Source organism: Hyaena hyaena, unplaced genomic scaffold, assembly GCF_003009895.1.
Source record: "Hyaena hyaena isolate Hyena2069 unplaced genomic scaffold, ASM300989v1 scaffold_5, whole genome shotgun sequence".
Classification (NCBI taxonomy): Eukaryota; Metazoa; Chordata; class Mammalia; order Carnivora; family Hyaenidae; genus Hyaena; species Hyaena hyaena.
The window spans coordinates 8,970,004-8,984,422 of NW_024080637.1; the positions used below are offsets into that span (position 1 = coordinate 8,970,004).

At 38.4% G+C, this 14,419-nt stretch overlaps 1 protein-coding gene across 1 annotated transcript in view; it reads left to right on the forward strand.

Annotated features, from left to right (window-relative positions):
• The first annotated feature begins 587 nt into the window (after positions 1 to 587).
• LOC120235728 (epidermal growth factor receptor substrate 15-like) overlaps positions 588 to 14,419 on the forward strand; it is a 66,072-nt gene continuing 52,240 nt past the window's right edge. Inside the window, exon 1 of the mRNA XM_039238165.1 lies at positions 588 to 749. Within this exon, the coding sequence (XP_039094096.1) occupies positions 717 to 749 (33 nt within the window). The 5' untranslated portion in view covers positions 588 to 716. The remainder of the gene's footprint in view (positions 750 to 14,419) is intronic.

Consider the following 14,419-nt stretch of genomic DNA (forward strand, 5'->3'; position numbering starts at 1 on the left):
ATCCCAAGCAGTCTCTGAACTGCCAGCGCAAGGAGCCTGGTATGGGGCTTGAACGCGTGAACTCATGAACTCAGGATTTGAACTGAAATCAAGAGTCAGATGTTTAACCGACTTAGTCACCCAAGTGCCCCAAAAGTCTTCTTTTTCAGTATTGCACCCTAATAGCAGCTGGTTAAATGAAAGTTTTTGGAGTTAGACCTGGATTCTAATCTGACTCTCTAATCAGCTGTATGACCTTAGGTAAAACACTTATTTGTGTTTCAGTTTCCTCATTTATACGATTTATTTGTGTCTCAGTTCCTTCTATTCATACCCTTGAAAGATAAAGTGTCTAGCACGGAGTCTAGCATATATGAAGTCCCGTTATTTCTATCTTGATCTCACCAGCCCAAAGCCTACACGGCCCGTCCGCCTTACTTTTATATCCGCACCGGGTTTTCTCGGGCGGTCCCGTGCGTGGGGGTGGGGTGGGGATGTGTAAAGCTCCCGTCCGGCAGCGCAAACTCCGGCGCCAGGATTTGGGCGCTGCCGCGCCGGCGCCGGGCGGGCGGGGCCAGGCGGGGCGGGGCGGGCAAGAGGAGGGAAGTTGTCGAAGTTAGGGGAGACGCCCGCCCGCCTGCCCGGGCCTCGCCTCTGACCGCTCCCTCCGCCTCCTCCCCGCCCGGAGCCCCAGTTCGCCCGTCCTTCCTTCCCCTCCCGTGCATGATGGAAACACCATGGCTGCGGCGGCCCAGCTCTCCTTGACACAGGTAACGCCGCCCGCCGGTCCGGCTCAGTCGGTCGGTGTCCCCAACCCGACCCCCTCCCCCACCGTCCTGTGGTTCACCGACCCGGGCAGTTTTTCTCGCCCCGGGCGGGGTGGCCGATAGTGAGAGAGAGAGAGAGAGCGTGTGTATCGTGCGAGTGTGAGACACTGTGACTGAGGGAGGGCGCCATCCCGAGCCAGCAGCTCCGCCGCTGCAGCCTTGGCTCCGCCCCACAACCCCCCCCCCCCCCCCCCCCCCCCCCCGCCGAGCCGGGTCCCGCCGCCACTACGTCCCACAGCTGAGTGGACAGTGCCCCCTTCCCTGCTCAGCTGCCGTCTGGCCCCTCTCACTCCACGCAGCTTTCACCCAGCCAGGAAGTTTCCTCCTTCCAGGCCGGACGCGCTCCAGGTGAGCTCCTGTTGAGCTCGCGCGGATCAGCCTCACCCCCTGGTCAGCCCTCGCCCCGCACGAGGTTGGGCCATGCAGAGCGCTTCTCGTAGTTAATAATCACCTTCCAGACCTAGACGCTCAGGGTCCCCTCTAAGCCTGTCTTTCCTCTCGAAACTGGCCCTTTCCCCGTGGAGTCCAGTGAAAGAAAGTCCTCCCTTCCCCAGCAGTTTCTGATAGTCCGTCTCTCTTCCAAGTTAAGTCTTCTTCTCCCCAAGTACTTATTACCCTGCTAGCCTGTTCCTGAACTCAGCCTCTTCCCCTCCTGATCAGGTTTCCTTCTGGGTCAGACCCCCCAGTTATGTCTCTTCCTGCTTCCACTCTAACCGGGTGGGCTTTCACTTAATCGTTGCCCACATGGATAACAGGGAAACATCCTTTTACAGGTGTGATGGTTCCACCAGTCTTGGTGCTGGGAATGACTATTGAGATCACTCATTACGCGGGAGAGAACCTGTTCTCTGGGTCTTTCCTCTTGTCTTTCTGTTTCCTGTAGAGCCCAGTCCTCTTGCTTCCCAGAAAACCTTGTGCTTCAACATCATTCACTCTGGGAGCCTTGTTCCTCCCTGTCTGTAAAGAGAGCCGATTGTAATCTCATGATGTTCAGGATGATGAGGTGACATGCACCTGTCAGTCCCTTCCTGCTCCTCTGACCAAAACTCACCCTCAACCTCAAATTCTCAGTTTGTTTTCTACAAAGCTGGTGACCATGTACTTCCCCGTAGAGGCCCACCACAGCCTTCCTTCCTGCCTTATATCTCCCTGCTACCTTGTAGTCTCCTTGGCCTAGATTTGTTAGTGCTTATACATTTGGGCCGAGGAGTTTCCTGTGTTGGAGCAAAAGGCTTTGGAGTGTATCACTTAGCACTCTGGGATAGAGAAACTGAGTGAATAATGTTTTCTCCCCCAGGAACCTGGAGTCACCTATAAACAGGTCCCTCAGGTAAAATAACTAACTTCAATTTGCAGGATTTCTCAGTTTCATAACCGAAGTCTGTTTGTTTCCCAGTTTTCTTGGTGTTGCTTATTGTATTTTGACAAGCAGATGACAGAGAAGAATCCTTGGAATGTGGCAGTTTAGTTTTGGTGGTGAATCTCTTCGGAAGGGTCGTCCTGAAACTCAAATATGAGTAGTGGCAACATTGACTTTTGGGTGTTCACTTTTTGTGAGTCTAGTTAGTGACTTGCATTATACGAGATCCCATTGGCCAAGCTCTTGCTCTCTGGCTGTGTTGGCCAAATGAGGCAGGAGTTTTCCTCTCTTGAAGTTTTTGTTTTCTTGAAGTCTTCTATAGATTTGTTTCTTAGTTGTGTACATACTTTATTCTCTCCCTGGGTAATACTATGTTTTTTAGTTTCTGTTTACTATCATTCATCTCTGGAAATTTTCTTCAGGCTCTGTCAGTTTTATAGACAGTTAAATAATTTAAATATGTTCTTGTGGTTATGTATTTAAATATTAACATGTAATACTGATTCAGTATTACCCTTCAGTGTCTCACATATGAGAGAATGTACATAGATGGTTCATTTATATTGAAAATTCAAATTAAATCAGGTTAGAATATTTTGATTTTAAGACATTAAGAAGCAATAAGATACATGTAAAGGGATATGAAAAAGAACCTAAGTGTTAATATACCCTAATGTGCCTCCTTGTTATTTTAAAACTTTTCTAATTTGTATTTTTTCGATTTAAGTTTTTAATTGCTTGAAGCAAATAAACTAAGGTAATCAGCCTGGTCTCACATTCATTATTGATCTATTTGTGTCACACTCCTCCCCCTCCCCCCAACACACACACTTAGACACAGGCATGCTCAAGAGAGAAATCCTCCAGGGCAGGGACATCTTTTAATTCATCTCTCTTCCTTTGCCCATCTGGAAGAAAGTGATTAAAAACTGTCTTATGAATGACTGCAAATTTTAAAGAGCTCTGTTAATCTGTTAAAAGATTAAACAGATGTTGAAGTTAGTTTCTGTCCCTGGTCATGAGATAATAGTGGTTTTGGAGTAGGTTCTTTCTTTAAACAAATATTTGTTAAGTACCTATTATGTGCTAGGCACTATGCTAGGATAGTCTTGTTTATAGTATTTTGCCTTTATCAGTTAAGCAAAGCTGACAGTTTGGGGGGAAAATGTGAAAAATATTTTAATTTACTCCTTCCTTCCTCTTTCCCTGCCTGACAGCCAACCTGCCAACTCCCCAACCACCAAAATAAATCATCTAAATTATCATATTTTAGCTTCTAGAGAGGATAGAATACTAGAATAATGAAATGTTAGTTCCAGTCTTAGATATGCCAGGAGCTAACTCTGTGGCATTGAGTTAGGCCTCCAGGGCCTTGATTTTCTTAATTTTAAGAGTCACTCAACAAAAAGTTGTTGAGTATTCACTGTGTGCTAGAAATTATTCTAGGTACTGCAGCTATACTAAGGAACAAAATAGATAACAATTCCTGGAGACAAAACATGGAACTTACATTCTAGTAGGGGAGTTTGAATTAGCTGATTTAAGGACCTTTCCCACTAATATTCTTTTTTATAAATCATATTCTATGATTTATAGCCCTAGTGGAACTTTCCAAGGGTACTTTCGTGTTGTATAGCTTTAGTGTTTTCTAATTTCAGTTGTCTTCACTAGATATTATAGTTTATTCTATAAAGGAAGTAAAACTTGAGTGAGAGAGATCTTGTGATTTTTGCTTGTGGTGATAGATTACAAAAAAGATATTAATACTTTCTTTAAGCTTTTCCAATTGCCCATTTCTTCCTCAAGCCTGTATCCTTAATAATACTATCAGTCTTTCTTACTATATGTAAGGAATATTTTTTTACTGTATATGCAAGGGTGTTACTATATGCAAGTTTTACTTCATTTAACAGTCAGTTTTACAAATGAGGGAAGTAATTTACATGAGCTATTATGTGGTAGATCTGAGATTTGAACCAGGGATTTCAAAAGCTATTTTACTCTTCTCTGTGTACTAGATGCTTGGCATATCCAGTGCTCCCTTGTATTTTTGATGCTCTTTTTCACTAAATGTCCTTTTGTCCTAATTAGATAGTAAACTTCTTGAGGCTGGAAGCCATGTCTTTTGCTTCTGAATCTCCAGTGTTTTTTTATGGTATGTAGACAGTATAATTATGGGTATACAAGCGGTGTTCTTGATGATGATAAAAAGTGTTATTTTATTGAAATATGACATGATATGAGTTTTTTTAATGATCTTCCAGCAGTTCAGCTTTATGCTGAAATTTTCTTGTTTAATTTAGCAAGAATTCTCTTTTTAATAATAAAAAAATCCTTAGGGCGCTCCTGACTGGCTAAGTAAGTCAGTAGAGCATATGACTCTTTATCTTGGGGTTGTGAGTTCGAGACCCAGGCTGGGAGTGGAGGTTACTTAAAAAAAAAAAAAAAAATAGAATCTTTAAAAAAAATTTAGATGTAATGAATTATATTGGGGTGCCTGGGTTGCTCAAGTAAGTTAAGCATTGGGCTCTTGATTTTGGCTCAGGTCATGATCTCACGATTTGTGAGATTAATCCCTGTGTTAGGCTCCTGCTATGCTTGGGATTCTTTCCTTCCTCTCTCTCTCTCTGTCCCTCTCCTGTGTGTGCACTCTCTCTCACAAGATAAATAAATAAACATTAAAAAAAAAAACAATAAAGAAGCCCTTAGAATGGGACTTAATTGAAAAGAATCTTAGTAAATGGTCTAAGACAATAAATGCTCTAAGAATACTCTTCCCCTTAATGCTTTTTTTTTTTTTTAATTGCAAGAGTGATAATAACCGCATTATAGAAACTTTGGAAGTTGGAGGAAAAAAATCTCTCATAATTTCATAGTTGGTGGTGTTTGTTTTCAATTTCATTAAAGAAAAATACATGATATGTGTTAATAAATGTGTCATCTTAGTGGTTTAACAGTTATGACAGTAAATATCAGGTCAGAGTATAAAAATTACAACATGTTCTCAGAAGCAGAAAGAGTGTTTATTTAACATGACATATTGCTTGAGTTCCGACTATGGGAAGGGCACAATAATGATATTTTTCTCCTGTGCCTGAAATTATAGTCCAGTATACTCAGGAAATCCATACTTCTTTGAGTGATAGTCAGCCATTCTCAAAAATGGCTTGGAATGTTCAGCATTTGGGAGGAGTTGTCATAGTTAAAATTAATTAGGAACAGTTGGATTGGCCCAATACAGAGTATCCCAGGAGTAACCTAAGAGTATATTCCTTTGTTTTCACTCTGTTTGCAGACAGAACAATAATGCGGTAAAATGTAGTAGAAAAAGATTGAGCATCTTTATTTAGTAACAAATCATAGTTCTAATCTCCTTTCTAACTAATAGTCTGATTTAAGGACTCAATCTAAGGTGTTTTATTTACTTACTCTTCAAGGAATTAAACACAGTTATATACTTCTTTGTTTTGTGAGTTTTTCACTTAATATTGGAACTTCGGAAACCAGAAGCAGGAAAATGGGTTGAGTGAGAGAGAGAATGAGAGAAAAAGAAATATCTGGTTACTTGGAGAATTGGTAGAAATAAATGAAAAGTAAAACCAGGCAGAGTTCATTAGGCAAACCCATGCATCTTAAAGTGGTTAAATTCTTATCAACAAGATAAAATACTAGGTATTCATTAAAAATTATGTTTATTATGAGCTTGTAATAATTTGAAGAATGTTGTCATTTGAATGCTGTGTTACAAAGTGGAGACATTTTATTTAGAAAAATGATCTAACCCAGTTAAGTATGCATAGAAAAAAGACTGGAAGAAGAAAAAAAGGATGGAGATTTTATAATAGCACGGGCATAGTTTTTTTTATTTACCTTCTTTTCAATAGTGAGTGTGTATTTCTTTTGGAATCTGCTGATTTAGTATTTCTATATGTAGCTTTTTTTTGAGTACTCACTGTTAAATTGAAATGAATGTATAAAAAGTGAAAATCTGTGTTCTAAGGTTACACTCACATTTCATCTTAAACATTCCCATCTTTGCATCTAGAGAGATTGGTCAGAAGAATGATTAATAGAAACTATTGTTATAATTGGTCTGGAGAATTGTTAGAGGACTAATTTATAATTTTGTGTGCTGCTTTATAATTTACAAAACATTTTATGGTCTCTGATTTTCCCAATAACCAATGAGCTGGGCTATTACTATCATTTCAAATTGGAGAATACTAAGGCTCAGAATTTGTGACTTAAGTTTTACAGTCAGTAAATAAAAGCATAAGCCCATGTTAAAAAAAATTCAAACAATACTCATAAAAGTCTTCTTGCTCTGAGCCCTCAGTCTCCTTCGTAGAGGCAGCCATACTTGCCACTTTGATTTGTGAATTTCCAGCAACAATCTGTGATGTATATGTAAATAAGCATAATTTTTCTTTTTAGTAAGCTGCATATTATTTCATGGCTTTATTATTATTATTATTTTAGCTTAATCTAGGAGATTGTTCTATACCAGCATATATAGTTCTCCCTCATTATTTTTAAAACTCTAGGATCGGGGCACCTGGGTGGCTCAGCCAGTTAAGTGTCCCACTTAGGCTCAGGTCATGATCTCATGGTTCATGAGTTTGAGCCCCACATCGGGCTCTGTGCTGACAGCTCAGAGCCTGGAGCCTGTTTCGGATTCTGTGTCTCCCTCTCTCTCTGCCCTTCCCCTGCTTGCACTCTGTCTCTCTCTCCCTCAAAAATAAACAAACATTAAAAATAAATATATAAAACTTTAGGATCTTTCCTTATATGAATATACTGTAATTAGCCACCTAATGATGGATATTTATGTTGTTCCCAATTTTTTTCTATTACTGAAGTGCTGGCGTGAATGAATATTCTTTCACGCACCTTAGTGCACAGGTGTATATGTACATTAGGTTTTGGAGGGTATAATTATTGGGCCAAAAGATATTTGGATAGATATTGCTAATTTGCATTCAGAAAGGCTGTACCAGCAACCGTTTGAATGTGCCTTTTCCTCTCTAGCTTCATCAGTATGGTATTTTAGCAAACTTTTGTTCATTGTCAACTTGATATAGAAAAATGATGTTAAAATTGGCCTTATGCACTGTACTTTCCTTTTAGATAAATGTGAACTTTTAAATATTTTGTACAAAAGTAAGGTAGAAGTAAGATATAAGAAACTTAACTTTGTGATGTAAATAATGCTTTCATGACTTGAAAGTGCATTTAAAAATTAAAGGTTGGAGCTCTTTTTTTTTTTTTTTTAATTTTATTTATTTCTTGGAGAGAGAGAGAGAGAGAGAGAGAGAGAGAGACAGCATGAGCAGGGGAGGGTCAGAGAGAGAGGGAGTCACAGACTCTGAAACAGGCTCCAGGCTCTGAGCTGGCAGTCAGCACAGAGCCTGACGTGGGCCTCGAACCCACGAACCGTGAGATCATGACCTAAGCGAAAGTCGGATGCTTAACCGACTAAGCCACTCAGGTGCCCCAGTTTGGAGCTCTTTTAAAAACTTGTTATTTATATGGTACAGATATACAAGAAAAGTAAGCCTCACTTCCTCTCCCTTTACATTGAGGGTTTTGAAAGGGGAAGTTAATGGTATCAGGAGTCTCTCATCTGAAATAATCAAGCTGCTTATGTCTGGTTATGTTTCAATAAAAATAAAAATTTGGCTGAGAACCGTGGGGCAAGACCATACTTTTTTGGGGGAAAGCTTCTATATTACAATATATTTATATTTTTTAGATCATGGTTTTTTGACCTTGGCACTGTTGACATTTTGGACCAGGTAATTCTTTGGTGTGGGGAACTGTTCTTTGCATTGTGGGATGTTTTGCAGCATCCATAACCATGAGATGCTAATAGTACTCTTCCCATTTAGGACAATCAAAAATATCTCCAGATAGTGCCAAATGTTTTCTGGGGAACAAAATTGCCCCTAGTTGAGCATCACTGGTTTAAATATATACTTTTTAAACTTAGTGATCAAGTAAGGCATATAGGAGATATAGAGATATATCCTCTCTTGGGATAGGGGTGAGGGAGTAGTTTATCTTCATATTTTTATTCCCAAGCCTACTATGAGCCATGAATAGCTAATTGTGCCTAGATTTTGAATTTAAAAAACTTACGTGGTAAGAAACTGGAAATTACGAATTTAATTTTATGTGTGATTTCTCTGCCTTAGTGTGATCTTTAGTTGTGGAACAGTTAGCTAGTGGGCTAAATAGTCATGCAAAGATACTGAAAGAAAAATAATCTTTTAACACTATTGAGAAGGAAGAGGACTGATGTTTCTTAAACTCCTAATAAGCAGTATGTACTTTTTGGTGATTTCTATATTTCACTTGATCTTCAAAGTTTTTATAAAGCAGGAATTAATCTTCTGTATTACTTAGGGTTGTGTTGTAAGTGGTAGATATGAGATTTGAGCCCAGGCATATCTGTTTTCAAACACATTTGCTAAACTGTTTCCTGTAAACAGTTATTGACAATAAGTCAGACAACTTTCTGAAAATGAACATTCACATGATACTACATTCCTCTGTTGTTATATAAAAGGAACAAATTATTTACAGTGTGGTATGTGTACGTGTGTGTTTGGGAAGAGAGGGAGAGAGAGAAGAGGTCAATATTGGGATAATAATAATTAATACTTACTCAGCACTTATGTGCCAGGCACTATTTTTAATAATCTTTACAGCCTGATGAACTTTTCAGTAATACCACCTGATAACTGGATTAACCTTATTATCTTTGTTTCACAAAAGAGGAAATTTAAGCATAGAGGTGAAATAATTTGTTCAAGGTCAGGCTGCTGCTAAGGAGTGGAGCAAGAAATGTAACCCAAGTAGTGTAAACAATTCATATAAACTGAGTGAGTGTGTTGTATTTTGGGGGACAGAAAAATAGCTCTGACACAGCTAATTATGGTACTGATGCTTGGTTAACTGAACATACATTCTAGGCTGCAACATCTTTTTATGTGAAAATCAACTTACCATTGCATAGCCCACACCTCTAGAAAGTGATTATTGTACCAGATAGTGGAGGGTTTTTGTAGACTTGATAGAAGGTAGTGTTACATTTTGTAGCCTAGGAATTTATTACTCTTGAAAACCTAAGCCTGTCTAGGTTTGTGTACACCATGCCAATATTTATTTTTAAGCTAATATTTTCTTGGACATCATAGTTTGGACTTGGAGTTCCTTCAGTATTTTATTGCTAAAGATGACGCCATGTTATCAGAAAAAAATTTCCTAAGAAACAAACTATTTTATTAAATAAAACCTAGAACCACTAGACTTAAAGGTTTCTGATATTCCAAATATGAACATTTTTGAGAGAGCTAGGGTGAAATAATGGGAGGTCTTGGGCTTTGTAGAGAATGTCTGAAGTTAAATCCTTTATTTGATTCTGTAACAAGTGTCTTAGACTCTTTTTTGTTGTTGTTGTTGTTGTTATTTGTTTTTTTAAGCCAATAAAATGGATAAACCACTTGCTGGATTTGTCGTGAAGATTATGTAAAATAATGGATATAAATGTCCAAGATCAGTTTAATTGGTTGCAGCTAATAATAATAATTATAATAATAACTACTATCAGCATTAGCCAAATATTTATAATCAGTGGATTTTAATTATTTATAGGGTTGTTAATTTTTATGAAATGTTGTACTTAGAAGTTTCATAGATCATTGATACCAAGGATTATTGGTAACTTCATTTTATCTTGTATTCTGTAGGTACAGCATAGGTATTTATCATTAGGCATATATGAAAAATGTGAAACTTCTGTGCACCCAAGATGCTTCTATTATTGCTGGTAGATCTCTTATTTCAGAAAACATTTACTGAATGCCTCCTGTATGTCATCAGTGTGTTAGGCCTTAGACATACAAAGAGAATAAGGTCTAGACTCATGCATGTACTAAAGTACCTCTTTGTCTTTTAGGGGGATAAACACTGACTTCCTGGGATGATAAGTACCTTGAAAAAGCATGATAGAACTAAGGCATCGGGGTGCTGTGGAGTATCCTCTGATTATGATGGAACTTTTTGTTGTAATTTAGTTTTTAAATTGATTGATACTATATAACATTTCAGATTGTACTTAGAGGACAACATAAAACCATAGGAACATTTGACGTAAGTCAAATTTTATTTTGGAGCATAGGGTCCACATTGGGGGATATAACACCCATTTTCTTATGATTTATTCTCTACTCTTTTTTTCTTTGTAATAAGAAAAAAGCCAGATTTTTAAACTTGGAGCATAGGACATTAGGGAAGGATATCAAAGAATAGACTTCAAAGAATCTGTGACCTACTGTAAAATAGTATGTAAAATATTCAGAGTATCAAGATTTCTATCCCAGGGGGGGTGCCTGGGTGGCTCAGTCGGTTAAGTGTCTGACTTCAGCTCAGGTCATGATCTCACGGTTTGTGGGTTCTAGCTCTGCGTTGGCCTCTGTGCTGACAGCTAGCTCAGAGCCTGGAGCGTGTTTCAGATTCAGTGTCTCCCTCTCTCTCTGACCCTCCCCTGTTCAATGTCTCTTTCTCTCTCTCAGAAATAAATAAAACCTAAAAAAAAAAGATTTCTATCCCAGGGATACTGAGAGAAATTTTATATAGTGGGAAGAACAGTGGACTTAGTACAAGACAAATATCGATTTGAATTGTCCCTCTGCCACTGTACTCTCTGTGAGTGCCCATGGCAAGTTGCCTAAACTCTCAGAGCTTCCTTTTCCTTATGGGTGATGTATATGTATATATTGTTGAAATATAGGAGACATTCAGTAAATAGAAGTGCTGTTGTTGGGGTACCTGGGTGGCTCCGTAGGGTAAACGTCCAGCTCTTGATTTTGGCACAGGTCATGATCTCACCAACTCATGATCTTGAGATCAAGCTGCACATTGGACTCTGAGCTGACAGTATGGAGCCTGCTTGGGATTCTCTCTCTCCCTCTCTCTGTTCGCTTGCCTTGCTCGTGCTTTCTTTCTGTTTCTCAAAAGCAAATAAATAAACTTAAAAAAAAAAAAGTGTTGTTCTTATTTGTAGAACTCATGTAAATATTATTTTAGATATTTTTATTTCCAAAATTCTTCACTCGGGGTGCCTGGGTGACTCAGTCGGTTAAGCGTCCGTCTTCAGCTCAGGTCGTGATCTCACCATGGGTTAGAGCCCCACGTTGGGCTCTGTGCTGACAGCCAGCTCCCATGACCTTGGGATCATGACCTGAGTCAAAATCAAGAGTCGGTCGCTCAGCTTGACTGAGCCACCCAGGTGCCCCTCTTTACATGTTTTTTTTTTTTTTTAATTTTTAAAAATTTTTTACAAATAGTTTATTGTCAAGTTGGTTTCCATATAACACCCATTGCTCAACCCCTCAAGTGCCCTCCTACATGCACATCTCCCCACTCCCCCCATCACACCCATCAGTCTTCAGTTTGTTCTCAGTATTTAAGAGTCTTTAGTGGTTTGCCTCTCTCCCTCTCCCCCACTATTTCCCCCGTTCTTCTCCCCCTTGGTCCTCCGTTAAGTTCCTCCTAATCCTCCTATACGTGCAATCATATGGTATTTGTCTTTCTCTGCCTGACTTATTTCGCTCAGCATAACACCCTCAAGGTCCATCCATGTTGCTACACACGGCCAGATTTCATTTTTTCTCATTGCCATGTAGTATTCCATAGTATAGATAAACCACATCTTCTTGATCCATTCGTCCGATGATGGACACTTAGTCTCTTTCCATGTTTTAGCTATTGTGGAGAGTGCTGCTATGAACATTGGGGTCCATGTGCTCCTATGCCTCAGCATTTCTGTATCCCTTGGGTAAATTCCTAGCAGTGCTATTGCTGGGTCATAGGGGAGTTCTGTTGTTCTTTTTTTGAGGAACCTCCACACTGTTTTCCAGAGGGGCTGCACCAGTTTACATTCCCACCAACAGTGTAGAAGGGTGAAAATTACTCCACATACTCTCAAGCATCTAGAGTACTCTGATTTGCTCATTTTAGCCACTCTGACCAGTGTGAGGTGGTATCTCAGTGTGGTTTTGATTTGTATTTCCCTGATGAGGAGGGATGCTGAGCATCGTTTCATGGGTCTGTTGGCCATCTGGATGTCCTCTCTGGAGAAGTGTCTGTTCATATCATCTGCCCATTTCTTCACTGGGTTGTTTGTTTTTTGGATGTGGAGTTTGGTGAGTTCCTTATAGATTTTAGATGTCTTTACATGTTTCTAAAAATGTAGTTATAACCTGGCTCTCTCCACATACATATGTATATATACATATATATGTATAATTTTGTATTCTGTTTTCTTTAACTTGATGTAGGTATTTTCCATCAGAGGTATGATCTATGTGATCATCATAGCATCTTTTTAATGTCTTTAGACTATATTCATTAATTGGATGCTTTATAGTTTACTTAAGCCCTTATGAACAATGACAATTGATGTATCAATTATAATTAATGCTGTTGCAAATAATCTTTGGTATACCGTTTGCTGAATTCGTTTTTGTAGAGTTATAGATGGTATTTACTACATAATTGAATTATTTTTCTATATACCTTTGGGTTTTGAAGTTAAACTTGAGTAATTTTTGTTTATGTTATAAGATCTTAAATGGCAAAGTAGACAGCAGCAGTATTTTACAGATAGGAACAATCTTAAAAATACTATTTTTGAAAGAATTAAGTTGAGTGTATTTAATTTAGCTGCAAACTACATTTATAGTTTGTGAAGTTAGCATAGGAAATTGGCATTAAAAATCGTAGCTTGAAGAAGATTGGATGATTTCAGTTTGCTTACAGTTTTCATCCTTCTTTGTAGGCTGGGTTGCTTTCATTCTTAGTCTTGTTCTCTACATTTTGTTCCATGTTTTTGTTTTTTTGTTGTTTTTTTTTTATTCTGGCATGCTTTTATGCAGGGCCTTGTAGGACCTGGGGGTGGATTCTGGACCATCTGGTACTTGAGAACAGTTCAAAAACTTAATTCTATTGAGTGTACTTTGAGCCAGACTTGTTTGAAATGTCCTGGCTTGTCTCTGGGCTTAACAGTCTTTTTTTCTTTTATACCTTCACAGCTTTTTATGACAATTTCCTCTTATTTTAGTACAAGAATTTTACCAGTATTTATTTAAGATGGACAAGACTTATTTTCCTATAACCTCACACATACACAAACAATACTTACAAGGAAAACTTGCCAAAACATTCTATTTTTTTTTTAATGTTTTATTTATTTCTAGGAGAGAGAGAGAGACAACGTGAGCAGGGGAGGGTCAGAGAGAGAGGGAGTCACAGACTGAAACAGGCTCCAGGCTCCGAGCTGGCAGTCAGCACAGAGCCCGACGCCGGGCTCTAACCCACGAACCGCGAGATCATGACCTAAGCGAAAGTCGGACGCCTAACCGACTAAGCCACCCAGGCGCCCCCAAAACATTTATTTTTTAAAATAAGTGTATGATTGGCATGACTTTATACTTATACATGTTTAATAAATATTAAAAATATTTAAAAATTGATTATTTTAAAGTAGTAATTATAGTTTTTCATCATGAGGCTAGGTTGGAAGACCAGCATACCCTGAAATTATAAATTTACTGAATTAATTTCTAGTACTAGGTTAACAATATTTCATATGAGAAAATTAATGGTATTTTGACCTATATTTACATTTAGAAATATGAGCTATTAAACACTATTAAAAAGTACCAAAGATACTGAATTTATAAACTGTTTAAAAATGGTTTAATTGTTAAGCTTTTTTGAGCTTCCTGCCATATTGTTTCTTTACCATTTTTAAACATTTTTACTTTTTAAACAAACTTATTGACATATAATCTATCATACAGTTTTCCCATTTAAAAGGTGCACCTCAGTGACTTTTAGTCTGTTCATAGATGTGTGCAGTCATCACCACAGGCAATTTTAGAACATATTTATCTCCTCAGAAAGAAACCTTGTACTCTTTGGGTATCATCCTCTTCTTTTTCATGCTTTTCCCAGCCCTAAACAACCACTAATCTATTTTCTGTGTCAATTAGATTTTCCTATTCCATGAATGGAATCAGTGTGGTCTCTTGTGACTGGTTTCTTTCTCTTAACATAATGTTTCTGAGGTTTATCCAAGTTGTAGTATCAGTGTTCATTCCTTTTTGAGGCCAAATAATATTTCATGGTATTATTATACCACATTTTCTTTATCCTTAAATCTGTTGGTGGACATTTGGGTTGTTTT